The 20,941-nt window shown below is 27.7% G+C and overlaps 3 protein-coding genes across 3 annotated transcripts; 1 reads left to right on the forward strand and 2 right to left on the reverse strand.

The window, feature by feature from the left end:
- Positions 1–1,603: 1,603 nt before the first annotated feature.
- On the reverse strand, positions 1,604–3,729 carry SdhD (succinate dehydrogenase, subunit D). The gene is made up of 4 exons (XM_015514630.2): positions 3,547–3,729; positions 3,359–3,459; positions 3,089–3,291; positions 1,604–1,921 (listed from the first exon to the last, which is right to left on the reverse strand). Exons 1-4 carry the CDS (start codon positions 3,578–3,580, stop codon positions 1,744–1,746), a joined length of 516 nt encoding a protein of 171 aa, XP_015370116.1. The 5' UTR covers positions 3,581–3,729; the 3' UTR covers positions 1,604–1,743.
- A 120-nt stretch (positions 3,730–3,849) lies between these two features.
- Positions 3,850–6,644, forward strand: prd1 (pleckstrin homology domain-containing protein pruning defect 1). The gene is made up of 6 exons (XM_015514629.2): positions 3,850–4,443; positions 4,502–4,870; positions 4,943–5,079; positions 5,211–5,427; positions 5,523–5,693; positions 5,774–6,644. Exons 1-6 carry the CDS (start codon positions 4,009–4,011, stop codon positions 5,972–5,974), a joined length of 1,530 nt encoding a protein of 509 aa, XP_015370115.2. The 5' UTR covers positions 3,850–4,008; the 3' UTR covers positions 5,975–6,644.
- Positions 6,645–10,861: 4,217 nt separating this feature from the next.
- On the reverse strand, positions 10,862–13,092 carry LOC149058128 (uncharacterized). Its single transcript, XM_089219411.1, has one exon. It carries the CDS (start codon positions 12,990–12,992, stop codon positions 12,369–12,371), a length of 624 nt encoding a protein of 207 aa, XP_089075537.1. The 5' UTR covers positions 12,993–13,092; the 3' UTR covers positions 10,862–12,368.
- Between the last annotated feature and the right edge of the window lie 7,849 nt (positions 13,093–20,941).

Consider the following 20,941-nt stretch of genomic DNA (forward strand, 5'->3'; position numbering starts at 1 on the left):
TTTAGTATGAAACAAATTAAAAATTAGTGAGGACAAGTGTATATTATATTATAACATTTATAATAAATAAGGTTTTTTGACTTGTCAGTTTTAAATATTGAGAGGCAAATAACATAAAAACAGAATCAGAGTTAGATGACTAAAGCACAAAAACAAGGAAAATAGTCTTAAAATAATTTATTATACGTATTCCTATTAAGCAATATCAAACTTAATATGTTATTCAGCTTTTTTATTTTAATTTGTTACCCATATAGCAAGTTGTAACTTGTAAAATGTTATGAACATTAAATTATTATTGAGTGAAGTATAATATCGGTAAATATATTGATCAATAATAATGTTGAAGTTGTGATATGAAAATATGTTTTGATGGCTTTGCAATAATTTATGAGTGAGGATCGAAAACCCAATACGGATTACTAAGATCGATATTTAGACGATATACATACCAAACGGCAAACATAATGCATAATGCATAATAATATAATGTGGTATACTGGTATGTTATATCTTTTGACTACTAAGACTTTAAAGGCCACAGTAAATAAATGTATACTTAAGAGGACGCTACACCCGCATGTGTTGTCTCCGTCTTACAAGTGCGTAACATGGTAAAATCTGTTTAGCGCGGGACAACTGTTCTCCCTCAATATCTCGTAGCGTCGTTATTTTTTTGATAACATAAATATAATTAAAGTTATAAGCTTAAGAAAATACATTTATTTTTTATTTTTTTATTAAATTACTTAAAATTATTGGTTTGTGCTATCAAAAAAATAACGACGCTATGATATCTGACAGATAAAGTTCTTAAATATGCGTTGTGAAATTTTGAAAATTCTATTATAAATATTGAGGGAGAACAGTTGTCCCGCGCTAAACAGATTTTGCCATGTTATACGTTTGTAAGACGGAGACAACACATGCGGGTGTGGTGTCCTCTTAACAGTTTTAACCTTTATGAAATAGTAGGAATAGAAGTAGCTTAAATATTGTATATCAAATTTCCCCCAACACCTATATGAATGTACCATATTACAAAGCTTATGCAAGAATAGGATTTTCTGCTTGTTTTAAAGTTTTACATGTGCCAGGACCACATTCAGTAGTGCTAACAAAATTCATAATTTTCTTTGTTTTTCTTTATGACACCCACAGTCAATTCACCTATTTCATACTTCTCAAGAATCATACAATAATTCTGGTAATTGAGTAATTCTCTATCAACATAATTATTTCAACTTTTCAATCTTAAGTTAGTTACTTGTTTACAAAGAGCTATTAGAAAAACTGATAATCGATTCACTGTTGACAGTCTCAAATAACGACAGTGGGTAATAATCTAATAAAAATGAAAAAATTATTGTCAATAAAAATATTCTATAGATTAATTGTGTTCTGTGAATTTCGAGCAAACTATTTTCATATAAATGGCATTAAGTGCCGTCCAGATAACCATATTTATTAAATTATCAGGGGTCCAGAATCTCATTTTATAGGATTTTACTGAATAAAAAGAAATTGTAATTCTGAAATCTGAAATTCCAATGATAAATCATAATTTTAGATGTTATTAGGATAAAATGTGTACAAAAATGAATTATGTATGTAATAATTTTTTTATTGCTTGTAACTATAACTGAACTTCACATCTTCATACAACAAACAAAAAGATAAAATTAAGATTTAATTCAACGGAATATTTACATGTTACACTACATGAAAAAATATTAAGTAATATTACAACTTCCAAAGCTGAACGATGGCGTTACCAAGTCCATCACCAACAAAAATAACTTGCAAAAATCCAGCCAAGGTGACAATTGCAAGAAGAGCAACAGCTGCATGTCCAGATTTGTTAGCCAGCTGTCCAACAACTGGTACACGTAAGTAGTCAACTACCAATGCTTCAAGTCCCCTTAAAAATAAAATAAAAATATTTAGGTATATAGATAATAATTAAATATTTTTTTTTTCAAAAAACATATTATTGCTAATATTTATATTTTATAATGTTCAAGCACTATTATTTTTTAGCAGTGATAGGAACGTTCACTAAAAAAATTAATTCATTCACATTCAGTCTTTAAAAAAAGAAACTTGTTCATGTTCATATTTTTATCAAACAAACGCATTCACATTCACATTCTTTGAAAAGATGAATGCGTTCATAAGATTGTTTATCTAATTTTTGGTTTATAAATAGTTTAGCAGCAGTTTATATAAAAACCCATAAACATTTAAGACATAAACCATATAAATTTTTTAAAGTGTCTAAATTATATACATACATTTATTAAATAGTAAATAAATTGAGTCTTAAAAATTGTTCAAACTCATTAAAAACATAAATATTGATCACATTTACGGTCTATTTTTTTTTAGAGCAAGTAACATTCGCACATCATCGAGCTAACTATGAACGTGTATTCATGAACAACGTTCTTTCCAAACACTGATTTTTAGGTAACCGGTTTAAATATAAAGAATTTACTAATTAAATTTCATGTTATAAATATCTAAACTCCTGATATTTCAAAAAAATATATTTATACTAGTTGACATTAATTTATAAAAATTCTATTAGATAAGTGATTTTACTAAATAAACCTATTTTGTCTCCATCCAACAAATTTATATCAGCAATTTAATTTATATTAGAGTGGATAAGGTAAGAACATTATTTGATTTATTATGTTGATTTTTTACAATATTTCAATTTTTAATCGATCTATGAGCATTTTAAAAATTGTTTTTGCTCATCTAGCTTAAAAATTAATATATTTTTAAAACCAATGTACAATATTATAAATAATACCCTGCCTTCAGTAGCGTATATAGTAATAATTTTTGGGGTCGGCTATAATATATAGCGACTAACAATAATTATCTTGCACCTAGAGACTACAATATAGTTAACAGTTAAGACTGTAATTTCGGGAGGGGCTGCAGCCCACTAGCCCCCTTCCCCTATATACGCCACTAACTGCCTTAAATATCTAAGTTGGCCAATATTTCAAAAAGTCAAATGGCATTAATTCCTAAAAAAAAATCTATACAATTAAATTAAAAAATATGGCATTACCAGTAAACATGGAGACTAATACTTGCTGCTAATAAAGTGTCAACTATTTGTGATGAATATAATACTGAGGCAGGAAACAATCCCATAAGTGCTATGGAAACAATACGTTCGGTTCTCCACAAACTAGCATAATTTTTGCCAGTCTTAACAGCAGCAGCACTTCCAGTGAAACGTGTTATCATTGGAGCAGTCAATAAAGGCTTCTAAAACAAAATAAAGCATCTAGAATATTATTGAATCCAATTTGTTTTCCTTACAATTCTCACTTACAGTTAGTGTTTTGTTGCCCAAATGACTGGTGACATTAAATCGATTCACACACTTTGACAGTGCATTAAACGATATTGGTCTTTGGGCGGCAAACATTGAACCTGTACAAATATATACCATAAGTGAACAAATAAAATTAGAAAATTGATCATGGTAGATTATAACTTAAACATGATGAGAATACTTACATTTGGTTTGACGAAAAAGTCTTAGGCTCAACATTTTACTTTTGAAACAATAATAATTGTATTTAGTAATTTGTCGGTTGTTTGTTAACTTGGATGTTAGTTTTTAAATTATTGCACTCTATTACTTTCACAGATATTAGCAATTTCAGTATTGTAATAATTATAGCTTAATAAGTAATAATCATAGATAAGTAATAAGTATACTAACATTTGTCCTCGAGATAGCAACATATGACAAAAGTTGACCCTGCTCCCAAGGTTTATTATCAATTATACTTTATCACAGATTTCATTATCAAAGACAACAAATGTGACCAAATATAAAGATATGGAGTTTAACCCTTTTTCTGTATTAGTTGAATTTAGTTAACTCACTTTTATTGTATTCATTGTTTAATTAGTTTAATGCGTTTTAGTTAGTAATAATTAATATTGTTTGATACCGATGTAAACATTTCACTGATGTCGGCCTATTCGCCAGATTCGATCGTCCACCGACGGTCCAACACTAAACAGGTGCATCCAGTGGTTGGACTAAAAAGAGTATCTTTTCACGAAGACGTTATTGAACCCAGCAATGGCAATCTCATTCAAATACGAATTGGAGAATGTGGTGAAAGAGAAGCGCCTGAAGGACAAGAAGACCCTCAACCAAATGAAGCATCATCAAAAGGTTCAGTTTTAAAATCAAAAAAACAAAAGTTTCCTTCTCTTTACATGAACGGTTTAAACGTCGATCTCAATTCTCAACAAGTCGTTTTTAACCAAATAGAACAGGAAATGAAGGAAAAAAAGTGGACTAATGTTTGGAGTAAACATTTGGATGTTGGATCCAACCAACTGATTAATATAATTAAAAGAGATTTACTATTAAAAACCAAAGAATCTATTTATAAAGTAAGTCCAAATAGTTTACTTCCATAAATCTAATCTAATTATTATTATTTTATTTCAGATTTATAGAATGCTAAGCACTGGTGGATCGCCTTTATTTGTAGTTATTACTAATATTAGGTTTTGTGTTTTAACTAAAAATGTGTATACCAAACGTTTAGAAATATTTTATAGTTCAAATTTTACAAGCCTAGATCTAATAGCCTTAGGCCCATGTGATCAAACTGCAGTCTTTGTTAGCGAAAAATCAAAAAAGTGTACCTTAATAACAGCAATAGATGTGCAATCAGCACTACAAATGATTGGCAGTCTCGAATATGCTTACAGACATAGTGGACTTTATGACTCTAATAATGCATTTGTTGTCATAAATATTAACTGTGATGAAAAGTTATACGAGGCTGTAAAATGTCAAATTTCAATACCTAAGGTTAGGTATATCTTCATACTTAATAATTTCAACAAAGTTTGATGGTATTAAATTAATATATTTTTTTTCTAGGATGAAAAAATCAAATATTATACATGGTTGTGGTATTATAAAGAAAGTGAATCTTCAAATAGTTTAAAATCTCATTTAGAAGAATTTTTAATGGTTAAAAAAGGATCTATATGGAAACCAAGATTTGTACGTTTAAGGTATTGTAATATATTCATTGCACATTAAATTTAAAACAAGCCAAAACCCATATGTAAAACAATTAATATTTAAATATGAATATGCTTACTAATGAAATAAATTAAAATAACTAACTTAAATTTTGTTTTAGTGAAGATATTTTATACATATATGAACATGCAGATCAAATGTTACCGTGTGAATCTATACCTTTAAGATTTGGTCGTTGTAAAAAAGTGAGAAAAATTCGCTGTGATCGACCGCACGCAATTGAAATTCTGCTAATTAATTATCCTATCATTTTGGCACCTGCTGATTGTAGTCAAGAAGAAAAATGGTTTAATGCATTAAGCTATTCTATGACAGGTGTAAGTTATATTAATTAAACAATTCATTGATGAATATTATATTATATTTAATATCTTATAGTGCAAAAATATTTTACTGTTGATATCATTTTCAGCATAAAATCTTAAATGATGAATCCAAATTACCTGATGGATACTGTTGTTTATTGACCAATAGTCATATAGTTTTGTACAATTTTCCTAATACAATCACAGACAGCATGTTATTAACCAATATGGATTCATTGAAATTATCACCTTCACCATCACACTTTTATGTTGTAATTGTAAGTATAATAAGTATACTTTCATTTAAAATTAATAACTCTTATAAGTTAAAATATTTATGATATATTTCATAAACAAGGAGTGGTCCTGTTACGATGCTACATTAGAAGATAGCTGCAATGATTGGGTTGTGCATTTTTCTTGCAAATCAAGTTATGATGAATTCATATCATGGTTGTGTACTTTAAGACCAGATTTAAATGCTTTGGAATTAATTGAAAAAAAATCTATACAGCGACACCTTAAAAATAGTATACATTTACAAAGTTCACTAAATTAACTTATTTCACTATTTATATGCTTATTTAATTTATTTACTATTAATTTTAACTATCACAAAACAAAAAATGTTGTGCATTCACATTTGTAGGATTTAATTTTATTTGTTATATTAATTTTGACATTAACAGAGTAAAAAAAAAGGTGCTTATTTAAAGTTAAGTTTTTCTTAACTTAGTGATTTATTATTTGTATATTGTATTAAAATGTTATTTCAATGTTATTTTAACTAATACAAATAAATTGTATAGTGGCGTACTTAGACATACATTTTATAAGAGGTCTTTCATCTAGGAATTGGTTTACCTTAACTGACTTGATAAAAAAAAAATATTTCAGACAAAATTGGAACATAAAAAAAAATTGGGTTGTTGATTATTATGCCTAATCCTTCACAAAGTACGCCACTTTAATTATTATGTTATATATTATATATTGATAAAATGTATGATATTAATTTCTGTGATAGGATTTTTATAAAATGTCATTGTTGTTTATTTGATTTTTGCAATATGTAAGCTTTTTTATATTTGAATTTGACTGTTATTATGTAAGAAACAACCCAACAGGGATACTCCAAAACAACCGTATGATATGTTATGTATAATTGCTTTATGTAGATGCATAAATATTAAATATACTATAATAATAATTAAGTTTTATAATACAAATTATGACATATTTTTTTAATGAGTAAGATATGTTTGGGTTTCAAGATGTTAGGTCTTAGCAGAATACAAACATAATGTCATCAAAAAAAATTAAGCGAAATCTCAATAAGTCTAATGTTGTCCTAGTAACTTAGGTCTAATTTATTTTCTTCATAGTGCATTTAGGTTCAATTTATATTTTAAATTCACTTTAGACCATACAAAAAATATGTATACCATAATTACATAACTATATGTATACCATAATTATTACATAACTATATGTACAATAATAAATTATTAACGATAAAAAAAATTCTAATATAAATTTGGTATAAATGATAATATACATTTTAAACTTTTAAAGAATTGTAAAAAAGTTTTACACAAGTACAGAATTGATCGTTTTGAAATTATTTATTTATTTATTTTTATAGATTTAGATCATATATTAATTTTCCTGAACATAGATATAATTTGTTAAATTTTTGTAAACATTTTATATTTAATGGTTAACATACATGGAATTGTTGTTTACTTAGTATGTTGGATCAACATAATACATTCATTCCATAATATCTAACTAGTTTCCGATATAGATATATACATTATATAATATGCCAAAAATTACTCCGTCATAATGGTCATATACATGATACGAGCTTTGCCTAGGTATTATGTATAATGCCAAACGTGGAGTAGGAAATATAATAAATATAAATAAAATTGGGTATTGCTTATTACCAATGACTAACCGTGTGTGACAATTTGACGCAATAAAGATTACAATTTTCATCTTAATTTAAAAATAATTCGGAGGTATTATATAATCTTAATACATTGTTAAAATGCTTTTTGAAAAATATTAAAAATACATTGTCACAATTTGTCCATTTTTTTAGTTAATTTATTTCTGTTGTCGTAGGTATGTTATATGCTGGTTGTACAAGGAAAAACAAAATGCATATTTCCTGGCCAAGGATTTTTAAAATTTTTTTTTAAAACCAAGTGTCAAAAGTGTCAAATAGTGGATTTGCATATTGCATTAAAAATAATCAATATTCATAAATGTCTAGGCGTTTTGCAAACTACCTGAATTATCCATATTTCCAGGGGCACATATATTTATATATAACATATATTTTCTAATAGGTATAGTAATATACACTGAATAGGTTATGGTTTATGAATAGGGCTAGGATTTTAATCATTAATGCCCAACAAAATATCAAAAAATTACTTAAAAAACTAAAAAAATGCATTTGAATTATTATAGCTTAAATATTGGGGGAAAAAATGAAAATGATACTACAGTAGTGTATTTTTTTTTTTTTATGTACCTATGTATGGCGTGATAAAATTGATAACACATAAAAGGTATAATAGGTATATAACGGTAATAATTTTATCGGTAAGGTCTATCTATAGTAAAATTGTTATCGACGATAACTTTTTGTGCTATATAATTTATTATTGGTACTGTCAACAGTTAGTCAAGTTTTTTGTCAATCGCAACAATTTTCGTTCATTCTATACAAGCAAATTGTGAAAGATGCAAAAAAAAAAAATTTCTTTAAAATTATCTATAACACTCAAAACACATTTTATACTTACGAACCAATGTTTCAAAACACTATCTGATAAAAAGATGCCTTTGCATCAAAATCTCAGTTCTATAGGTATTTATGAACAATTGTAATACATGATTTAGAACTATTTTTCCTGTATTGTATATTTAGTGATCGAATAGGAAAAAAATAAATCCGAAGTCAGGTGGACTGGTATAAAAGTTTATACCAGTATGGCCAATAATGACTGCGTACCATTTACTCAGGTATTTACTATTTACCGACACCCAGCAATTCAAATAGTTATACATGTATTAGTTAGGCTTCCGTACCAAAGTATACCACCATACATGTACCTGCTACCAATACGGTGGTGTATGGTAATTCATTAAACATAATACATTAATACTTGAGATTTCACGTTATTTACATAATGAGGTCTATATACTCGAATAACTCACCACAGTTATGTCCATAGCAATTTATTACCTATGATAGCATAGTCTGTTGAAGCAGGAAACTATATATATATATAAACGTACAATTCGTTGGGAATGGTTATGTTTTTTTGGTGTAGGTTTTAGGTATAATGTATATTATATTATTATTTATTACCTGTGTGTATTATATTATGAAGAGCAGTGGTACCAAAGTGTTTAAAATAAACTATGACATCGTACATCAAGAGGCCCCCATCATCTCCCCTTTAAGTTTAAATGTATATTCTGGATGCAGTATACACGGCAGTATCTTATTGTACCCCCCCCCCCCCGACTAAAAAACCTACTATGACGTATACCTATGTCATATCATATAAATTGAGTGATCGGCGCTGTTGATGAAGGAGTGAGGACGTTAAAACAAAAAAAGTTACCTATAAATAAAAACTGATTGTGAAATCGTTTTGGTGGTTAAAATTTTAACAATTTTACATTATACATATTAACAATCTCAATCGAAACACATATTGTATATCGAACTACCGCATAATACATAAACAAGTTTAAGTAAGTGTGGCTGTGTGGATACTGAGTACGCACAAGTCTACAGCAGCTTAAGTGTCAGTTATTTTTGTCTATACTGTGTAATATGACAGTGACAGGTACCTACTCACTAAATTTACAACGATACACGCCACACGGGTGACGAGTATTATAGGTAATAGATTTACCGTAACGACCACGTACTAGATATAGGCAAGGTAAAGGTTATATATCATAGATGCTATATACGTAAATAAATATTCTATAATTATTTATAGATTTTTTTTAAGATCATCATTACTGAGTGGCCATAGTTCGAGAGAGTAATGTGTTGTTGCGTAGGAATATATTATATTAATATTTAATTATATATAGGTAAGCACTAAGCCGTCTAAACATAATAATATGTAGGTTACGTTATAATATATTATCATGAATCATGATACATTTTCAGAATATCTATATAATATTTAGATCTATTGTGAATGTTCTTGTTTATAGTCACTAATCACCATAAATATTATTATTGTTATTTTTTTTTTACATAAAAACGTGAGGGAAGAAGCCATCCAGTGACTTGAACGTGTTATATTTAATATAATCGTAAGTACTAAGTAGTTTAATTTTAATGTAATGAATAATGATATTATCATTGACTGTAAAGAAGAGGATATGCATTAAATCGTGACTTCACTTATATGATAAACATTTTGAACATCATTTAAAAACAGAATAGTGCACGTGACTAACTGTTCCCTACCTCTTAACCTATGTAGATACGTACCTATATAAAATATTATATTATTGTATAAATTTTACTATTTTAGGTAGGGTAAGATATTTATAAATAAATTGACTCGATTCGATTTATACGCCCAACAAGTTTTTTCTCTTCATTTAGGATGAGCTGTTAAATTGACTACGTGCATATCATTTTATCCCGCGATCGTATAGGTAGGATGTATATATTATTTCTCGTCATTAAACGCAACGTTCCAGTGAAACTTGGAAAATGCGTAAACTCGCTTTCACCATAATAATACCTTCCTAGGTTACCTACCTATAACAAAACACGATATGTTTATAATGCTATTTCGCGTGTACGAGTATATTATTATACCTATACATTTATACCGCAATCACATCGCATAGCGGGTCATCATGACCTACACGCGTGTATCTTTACGTTCATTTTGTACGTTGTTTATATTCATTTGTGATTACATGAAAACAAAAAAAAAAAACTATGAAAACGTTCAAATACATCTATAAGCAATTAAACAATCTGTCTCCTGACAAATCTCGACTATAATTTTGCGTACATGCTAAGCTCAAAACTCCTCTTTTCTTATTTAATTATTTAGTCATCTGCTTAAGGTCTCCCAAGTACTTAAACCTAAGGCCTAATGGAAATACAATAACAATAATAATGAGATTTATTATAATTTACATTCAAATAAATATATTATGTTTTGTAATATATTGTTTATAATATTATACATATTAATGCAGATTTAAAAGTTAAAATAGTATAATATAAAAAATTATCTCTTCACAACCATAAATGGCTAAAATATTTCAAAATTAGAAAGACTTAAAGCCCTTTAGTGGATACCTATATTACAGATATTGATATTACCAATGTGTTCGCGACGTTCGCGTATTTCGCAACAAAATACAAACAACATTTAAAAAATAGCATATTTAATTTATTTATAACTGTGACATACATATAATATACAATATACATATACGGCGTAAGTCCATAACATATTATAAAAATTAAAACAATAATCATTATTTACCTATTAGGTATACACATACATATTACATGCCCTTCGGATAATAATTAGGTATCAATTGTTTACACTGATTACACTGATTACATTATACAGTTGACATAGGTACATTAATTTAATTGTTATTCGATCGTGGGTTTATAAAAACGGCGAATATTAAGTTCATGTAGATACCTGATGATTGTATTATATTTAGGTATATTATGTTTATAATATTATAAACATTAAATAATTATAAGCCTACTTTAGGAAAACACTCTGTTCCATGTATGAAGTATAAAGGTAAGTCGTATGCATAGGTACAGTCAAATTAAGCATTTTACTAAATGCCTAAACATCAAATAGTCAAAGAATTTAATTTTCATGCGATTTTACAATACGTCTAGACATTTATTTAAATGCCAAGTCATTTAATTCAATGCTCAAACATTTAACTAGGTATAAATATCTATTTCAAGTCAAGCAAATTATAAAAATGAAACGTCTTTGTATTATTTTAAAAATTTGCACATATTATTTCCCAATTATTATTATTATTTGTTGCTATTCTATATAAAAAAATACGTATATTTTATTTAGTAATATGTAGAAATTTGAAATATGTATAAGTATATATGAAACTTTTTAATCACTATAGTTTTTGTTACATCTTGTTATCTATTGGTATTTTCTGGAACATTTCATATATTGGTTTTTTAGTAATAGGGTGTGTAGTATACAAAACTAAAAATTAACCAACAAAAATTTGTAATAGTAATATATTCAGCTTGAAACACGGTATACCTATATTCAAACATAATGACAAACAGTATACGATATTAAATAATATACCTACAAGCACGTTTCTAACTTATATATTATAATCTTAACGTGAATACAGATTACGCAGAGTATCTCACGAAGATATCATATAATATATGAAGCCACCACTGAGTAAGTAAGCCCATTTAGCACTCCTTATTAATGAATCTTCGTGAAACACTCTAGATTTACCTCTTTGGCACTTTAAACCTGGTCATATAATTGAAATTAAACTATTTTTGAGTTGCATAAAAAAAAATATGTTAATTTCATTGGATCACCAAAGTTAACCTGCTGTAAACTTGGACAACCAAATCATGTTTAAGGGACCATACGTGTATCATAGCTGACTATTGGTACATTAAATATTTTAGTGAATTTTATACAACCCAGCATATGTGCAGCGTGTACTTACATGTTATATATACATCTATAATATATGACACCGAGGTTGCCTCTGGGCTTTGATTCGACCATACGAATAAAATGCAAATAAATTAGTAAATTAAATAGACTAGTTGGTATTTACACAATAGTAGTATAAATTGTTAAAAATCGCGTAAAAAATAATATATAATACGGGTCTTTTAAACTCTATCCTAGCTGCGTAAATGGCTTCGATGACCGCCGTCGCAATGAAGCAGCGATGCCTGTATGCGTCGTCTTGCGGCGGCGATGGTCTTTGCCGGTTTGCGTCCGCCTCGATGACTCTTGATGGTGCGGCAGCTGTTGCTCGCTCTGTCTGTCGTGATGACTGTAGACACCGTCATCGTTGTTGTAGTCATGATGTGATTGATAATCGCTGTCTTCTTGACGATAATTATGATGATGTTGGTTCTGATGGTTGTGATAACCGTGGTTGACGTACTTGACCTTAGGCCGTGGACCGAACACCATGTTCCGGATGGTCATGAAAATTGCCGCGTTCAGGGCCATGTTGTTGATCATCAGCGCCGACATGACCATCATCTTGAGGTTGGCCAGAACGATTGGCGCGAAGCCCAGTGCGATCAGCTGTGGTATCAACATGTACGGGTTCAACATCATCTTCTTGAAGTGTCCACGACCTTCAGCCGGTCCGGTGGCCTCCGCTGTCTGCAGCGCGACCGTATCGAGTGCGGGTCTGGCTGGATTAGACTCAACGACGGTGACGGCCAGTACGAGCGCGAACCCGAGAACCGTCGCTAGCGAACCCGCAACCAATCGCGGAGCGTTCATCGTACGCGTGGCGGATACTAAGAGGACACTGATCAGCTGCGGCAGTGGCGATTTTCGGCGTCGTCGTCGACGGCGGCGGCGCGGCGTCCGCGACCGCGATGCTATATAAAATATAAGAGCGCGTCGAACCGCTCAGACGCCGTGAGCGATAGCCGGTTTTCGCTATCACCAGTTACCGGGTTGTGGAGAGGAGGTGTGATGCATTCCACGCGCAGGACCCGTCGCCGATTGACCCACAAAACCGTTGACCGGCTTATACCATCGCCGTCGTCGTCACGATAATGAGGGCACTGCACCGCAACATATGACGACGACCAACGTACCTATATGATTATAATATTATTATCTTATTTTCGACAAGATTCTTGGCTAGACCGGTTTTTTCTAAAAAGGATAAAAATATTTTCGACCACCTGTCTTTGCTAAAAGTCTCGTCACCTGTATTATATAGTTCCTGCTAAATATAATTTACTACCAATGACTACCAATTTATTGTAACTGCCAAGGTATAGAAATTAGAAATTCAGAAATATTTTTAAGAAAGCACTTGGGCGTCCTGGGTTCAATAATAAGCTTAATAAAATAACTTACCAGGTAAGTAATATAATAATATAGTTTATTAAAATAATTTAATTTTAACAGTTTAAATAATTTCTCTAATTGATATATTCTACTATTAATCATAGCAAATATAAATCCATCTTCATCGGTTACGCCACATATTTTTACTAGGAAAAAGGTTAAAATTTAAAAGCTACCACAGCTTCTTCGTTGATGACATTGGTATACTATGAATATTTACCGGTAAATACTAAATTGTTATTTGTTACCTTCCGGAAATAATATATTGAAATACCTGTCATATTCATATAATTTTTTTTTCATTTTATTACAAGGAAGTAACTGCGACTTGAGTCATTAAGATTTACGATAGACAACATTAATTCCTAACGCTATACAATACCTACTACAATACCTATTTTAATAACTGGTCCCTAATTAAGCTCAGATTAAGTATGGGGATCCATGGGTGGCAGGGTCCCGGAGTTTATTTTTATCCTCGAAATACTTTTTTTTTAATGCGTTCGAAATAGGTTTCTCAAATATAAAATAATATTTTAATGAGTGGTAATATTATGAAATAAAAATTTTCTTAATTTTATAATACAAATAATTAGTAAGTGATAGTAAATATTAAATTGATATTCTAATTAGTACCTAATAACTGATAACAATCTAATGAAGTTTATAAAATGGGAATCGCGTAAACTACATTGTTGGTACGCGCGCTTCTTAGATCATATACTATATATATAATATATATTATAACTATACTATTATCTTATTTTTGTATATAATCGAAAGTACGCATAGATGATAGTCTTTATTATTAGTGTGTGGTAATATTGTACAAAATAAGCTATACAATATTTAAAGATATATTTCGTATATTATACTGTCGTAAAAATGTAGCGATACAATTTGATTGAAGTTGACTAAACTGAAATGAGACCCACTGAGTGTGCATGTTGTCCTAGGCACAGTCAATCCTTAATTAGTTATATTAGTTATATTTTTATCAAATTCTAAAATGTTTAATGATACGATACTTGGCAATACACTATTAGATATTACCTATAAATTTAAGTTTAACGCATTAATATTTAATTTAGTATGAAGTGTACTGACAATAGTGACAATCTACACTGTTTTCTTCAGGTAGATAAATTAAGCGTACAGTCTTTTGGTATAAGTTTGGCAGCATACTCATGAGTATCGGAAAAAAAGTTGCATTGATTCCGTCACAATTTTGTCAATTTAAAGTTATTATAATATAACTAAATTATAATTTATTAGTATAAATTTATGTATAATAATAACTCAATGTTAAGATAGGCAGGTAGTCCATAGGTAGACACTGTTTTCCATACCAAGTAAGTTAATGCTGTGATAATTGCTAACTATAGTCGAACCATGATTTATTAAAAGTTTATGAAAGTAAAAAAAAAAATAATTATTTACACTTCATCAGTTTGGCATCGTTGTTTATAAGAATAGTTTTAAAACTGATTATTCAAAATTTTGAAAAAAAAAATTATAAATAATTGCCTTGTGTTAATAACTATATTTTATAAATTTTTATCGATCGCATGGAAATAATCGGTACAAAAAAACCGATATATTATTATGTAGACATAGAATTAGGATTGGACGAATATGGTCCATTCGTCGACCACCATTTGTAACTCATTACTGCAATTTATTAGCTTAATTTAATTTTTTAGTTTACATAACAAATTTAAATTCATTGAAATAAAAAAGCAGATGATTGATTATGTTAAAAATAAAAAGTTATAGTTTTTTTGGTAGTTTATCCCAGAATTTATAGATACAAATGTATAAATCGACGAGAAGATCAAAAATTACTTTTTAGATATATAATAGCAGTCAGCAGATAAATAAAAAACAACATTCAATTGTAAATTACATATATATTGTTCGGCCATAATCTAAATCAGAAAAATTATTGGAAAATAATAATTAAACATTGTTTTGGGTATATCAAATTTAAAAAAAATATTATTAATATTGTTATATAACGACTTATTACTTATTTTGTTCAGATTTAAATTTTAATTGTGAAGTGTGTGATGAGTACTAAACACTTTACAGTTCGTAAATAATTTTAATTAATAACTATGAATTAACTACATTGTAATAATATTGATTAATATTATCTGTAAAATGCCTTTATATGTTTCAAATCCAATAATGTAATTAGTGTTAATATACATGTTAATTAATCTGAAATTCGGTAGACCTAATTTGAAATATAATCCAGATATTTTAGTGTAGTTTCTTTACCTTTTAGTGTTTTATCTTTACCCTTTGAACATGGTCTAAAAAAAAAAAAAACCATAAAATATTATTTTTATAAATTCTATAAAAGCCATTTAGTAGATTTATTTATAATTTATTAATGCGATGAAAAAAAAAAATTTTTATTCCATTGAATTTTGAATGAACGAAAGAAACTTATATTTTCAAAAATGACAACAGCATAATATTTCAAAATTGGATAGTTTTTACGCTTTGAAGACTAATGCTAATCCAATAGCTAATAACTAATAAGTAATAACGAACACACTATTGGTATTTGGTACTCGTTATGACTGAATGTATGAAATATTATTTATTAGTTCTTACACCATGAATCCATGAAATGTTATGCGCAAGTAAATTATATAGACACATGATCTATGTAACTAAATAAATTAGAGCTAAAATAAAAATTTGAGAGATATTCATAGCGTCAATTTTGTTACGAAAATCATGAACCTATAAGATTGACTTTTGCTTGGTAGCTCATGGTTGATATATTGAACAATATTATTATTCAAATTTTAATTTTGCAATATTATCTATATATATATATGCTGTATTTTTGAAAAAAATAATTATTGCGTTCATTCTTTCAAAATCATTTTTTTTTTATCCAAGTTATAAAAAATAATCAATTCTTCAATATAGCTATTTTCAAATTTTTATAAATTCAAAAAAAAAAAATAATAATAATTCAATTTTTGAAAAAATTTTTTTTAGACCATGTTAAAAGTGAGATTATATATTAGTGATTAATTGGAATTGGATTTTAAAGAAAACTGAATTTTAATATTTGTATTATACCTACTTCAAATTAAAGCTACTGATTCTCCAATTAATTAACATACTTTATATAAAATAGAGTATTATACCTATATTAAATAAGTAGAGTTTTAAAAATAAGAACTCTGTGAAATCAGTATAGGTAGCTAAATATTTATTAATTTGCTGTTGTGGCATATTATCTATTAACTATATTAATTATAGTAATTACTAATTACCATAGTTCCTATCACTATTTTTTCGTTATTGTAAATTTCAAATTGATCTTAATTGTATTCTTAGAAATAGATTACATAGGTACCTTATTTACTTGAGTTTTGATTGGTTTGGTTAAAATCAATGTTCAAATCAAACTTAATAGAGATTATAATTAAAACATAATTTTATAAATCATAATTAGCTTATTAACTCGACTGTAGTATACTAGTAGTAGAAATAATATTTGGGAAATTGCTCACAAATTCATATTTCTAATCTTAAATAGTGGGTTTTGTGGTTTTCAGCTTTTACTGTGTAGTAGAATGAGTAATGACACCACTGCTATGCTAAAATAGTGATGCACGTAAATTTATACAATTTAACACCGAAATATATAATAAGAGACGTGAGGTTGGTAGATACATCTCTTTCCAATCTAAAAGCTTCCAATAGTTCTCAAGTCTAAATTTATACAGTTACCTCTTTTGCTATTAACTCGTTATCGATCTATAAATTTACTTTAATGATATATATATTGATATTGTTATAATACGAGAATTTTCCCAGTCATCTTAAAACCTAATAAAATATCCAAAATATCCAAAATATCTCTATATTAGGAACCAATTTACACATATATGGGAACCAGTTTGAGTATAGTTGATAATGAATATAGTTAATTATAATTACATATAATTCACCAATTTCGTAAACTTAATTTTTATACGGAATCTTATTCCGTAGTTTCCAAAACAGAAAATGGTACTATTTACTAAAATATATCTACTAGATTTATAGCCAGAAGATTCAACTATGTCTTGTGTTAGTCATGAGATTAAACATATTTTAAATGACAGAGTGATGTTATCTACATTTTTAATAAATAAAGTATTTATATTTTTTTGTGACGTTTTCTGTCTTTAAATATAATATTATGTTTACTGTATCCGTATATGTGAATAACGTAAGGCACAAGTCAAAAGTGGTTTATTTTATAGAGCAATTAAGTGCCAGTGAAAAGTGAAGGCCAATTGGTTAGGTGAAGTGGATTGGTAATGAGAGAAATGAGCTCATTTTTAACTGGACTAAGGTCACATCGTCACGAGAATCACATTATATGGTAGGTATAGATAAATACAGCCAAATATATAAACATTATTAACACACCTATATGGCTATCAACCGATACACTTGTGTCCTAAAAACTAATCATAAGACAAGTTATAAGACTCACTACACAATGACTAAATGACCTAACCAATGGACATAAGATACCTACTTAATATGTATAAAAATCGAAATTCTTTTTACTCATCTTTTTTTACATTATAAATAGGAATAGAATTAATATATCTATCCCATATATTTAGATTGGTATTTTTTCAGCATCATAGTAGAGTTTTAGTTAATTAGTAATAACTAATTTCTAATAGTTGTATTTTATTCAGAAAGGAAAGGGCGCCATTCTCATATTATTAGGTATGTAAAAAAATATATTTAAACAATATGAAATAATAAAGATAACCATTAATTAAATTTATAATATAAGAAGTAGGATTAAAATAGTTTTAATTTTAGGGGAAATAACATAAAATCTAATATAATATAATTTACATTTACATATTTCCAAAATCACATTGACATGCTTCACATTTATGCAAATATAAAAATATACTATTAGATAGGTATATACAATCTCAGTTTATATTTATAAATTATAAGATTCTACGGTAAATATTATTGTTTGATGCAATCGATTTTATTAATATTAAAAAGAAAGTTCCACATAATATACGTTTAGTATTTAATAAGTATTTACAAAAAAAAAAAAAAAATTAATGTATTTATATTACATATTTGAACATATAGTTTGAATAAATTTGTTGCATACACAATAATAAGTTTACTTAGTGACTAGTGAGTAGGTACAAATTAAATAATATTAATAATTACATAGTAAATACTAAATACTTTATAGTTAATAATTAATATTACAAATTATAATTATTTATAAATTAAATGTAAAAATCCTCATTTTTAACTATCAATTTTAAATGAAACGAAATTTTCCCAATTTTAACCTCTTTTTTTCGGAAATTTTGATCCCTAGTAAATACCAATATTGAGCACCTACAAAGTATAAGTTTTTATATTGTATTTTCTTCATTTATATATTTTTTGTTTTTACCATACATTTCAGTTGTTTACTATATAATGACTATAAAATATACACCAAACACATAGGTAAGTACTTATCTATTTTAATAATTTATTTATTCCCTGTCCTTAATGATAATGAATATTAAGTATTAGTAAGATAGGTAGTTTTTCCAACTTCTTTTTACATTCTAATTTGTGTGAATATATGTAATTGTAATATGAAAGTTAAAAAAATAGATCATAGATATATTCAATGTTACATAAATGTTTGGTGGGGCCTATTATTTATTTTAAAAATAAAAATAAAAATATTTCCTTTATACGTTATTCCATCTACTTTTCAATACTTAAAAAAATTATATTCCACTGTTTTTATAGTGACATTAACATAATATATACTTGCATTGTTAACAAAGAGCAAAAATCCAAAATTCACATGACATTGTTTTCAAGGAAATTTATAATAGCTACCTACTTGTTTTAAATATTAGCGTGCATTTATAAAATAATAAATAAATATTAGATATAAAATCATTTAAAAGCTATACAAAAACATATTCTATAAACAAATGTTCAGAAAAGAATTTGGAAAAAAATACCGAACATTAAGACTTAAGAGCAGTGAAGCTATCCAGTAGGAGCTGTAAGACGGGATTGGTAAATCGGGTTCCTAATGACCATAACTCGATAAATTGACAACGGAGTCCCGGGAAAAAGAAGGTGGTAGGCAAGTTGGGTTCCGAGAAAAAAAATTTGTAGGTCCCGCCGTTCTGACTACTTATAATAATAAAATAAAAAATAATATTTTTATTATTATTATTATTATGTATATATTATGTACTATTTAAAAATAAATTGCATTATATTATATTATATACTTAATTTATATAATTATATTAATTAAAAATATTACAAATACAAATTAATAAAAAATAAAAATAAAAATGAATTTCATTATTATTATCATCATAATATAATATAGGTATGGTAGCAAATAACCAAATACACCAATAATGTTATATCTGGATTTGAGTTTATTAAATCAATATTCCCTCTTCTATGTAATACTAATGGTAAACAAAGTTTTCTTTAGTAATAATAAAAAAAAAAATCAATATTAATTAAGTTTTTATTACCGAGTAAATAATATATATACATATATTATGTATATTTCTTATATGTTTATATATCAAATATAATAATAATGACATTTATTTTTTATTTGTTTATTAATTTGTATTTTTTATATTTTTAATTAAATAAATTAAGTATATAATAATATAATCTTATGAAATTTAGTTTTTAGTTTTTTAATTAGTAGCTGAGACTTGCAATCTTTTTTTCAAGGGACCCAAATTACTTATACTATCTGTTTTTCCCAGGACTCAATTTACCGCCTTCAAAATGTACCAAACTTATCTTGGACCCAATTTACCTAGCCGCCTGTAAGACCCTTATCCTGGTTATTTTTTTTCTCTGTATTTGATTATTTAAATGACCTTAAGATCTTTGTCAATACGTATCACAAATGGGTATTATTATGGTCATGTGATTTATTTATCTATGTATATATCAATATACGCATAATACTACCCCCTTCTCCAAGAAGAGACATGTGCGATCTTCACTCCCAAAGTCCCAATGGAATGGGACCTAGTTGGAAACCGGATGACGCAATCGGACAACAGCACGAAAAATTGGTGATCACGTAAAACCACGTAAATTTTTGCACTTTGCTATTAATCAAACTGATGACTGTGTCAGTCGCAATCAACTTTGTGACCATTGCACCACTTCGGCCCTAAATCCGGAGTGTTTAGCTAGATACCTGACATTGGTCTTATCAAGTTCAAAGATCGAAAACAATCATACTATAGTATACAAAATATCTGGTGTACCTGCATTATGCAGGCTGCGTATATTGT

Source organism: Diuraphis noxia, unplaced genomic scaffold (genome assembly GCF_037042655.1).
Source record: "Diuraphis noxia isolate RWA-SAM2 unplaced genomic scaffold, SU_Dnox_SAM2 contig0002, whole genome shotgun sequence".
Classification (NCBI taxonomy): Eukaryota; Metazoa; Arthropoda; class Insecta; order Hemiptera; family Aphididae; genus Diuraphis; species Diuraphis noxia.

Coding starts and splice junctions, on each gene's coding strand:
- SdhD (XM_015514630.2), bottom strand. CDS start 3,580: ATGTTGAGCCTAAGACTTTTTCGTCAAACCAAAT. Junction 3,292..3,358: donor TGGGCAACAAAACACTAACT/GTAAGTGAGAAT, acceptor ATTTTGTTTTAG/AAGCCTTTATTGACTGCTCC. Junction 1,922..3,088: donor ATTAGTCTCCATGTTTACTG/GTAATGCCATAT, acceptor TTTATTTTTAAG/GGGACTTGAAGCATTGGTAG.
- prd1 (XM_015514629.2), top strand. CDS start 4,009: ATGTCGGCCTATTCGCCAGATTCGATCGTCCACCGACGGTCCAACACT. Junction 4,871..4,942: donor GTCAAATTTCAATACCTAAG/GTTAGGTATATC, acceptor TTTTTTTTCTAG/GATGAAAAAATCAAATATTA. Junction 5,694..5,773: donor CACACTTTTATGTTGTAATT/GTAAGTATAATA, acceptor TTCATAAACAAG/GAGTGGTCCTGTTACGATGC.
- LOC149058128 (XM_089219411.1), bottom strand. CDS start 12,992: ATGAACGCTCCGCGATTGGTTGCGGGTTCGCTAGCGACGGTTCTCGGG.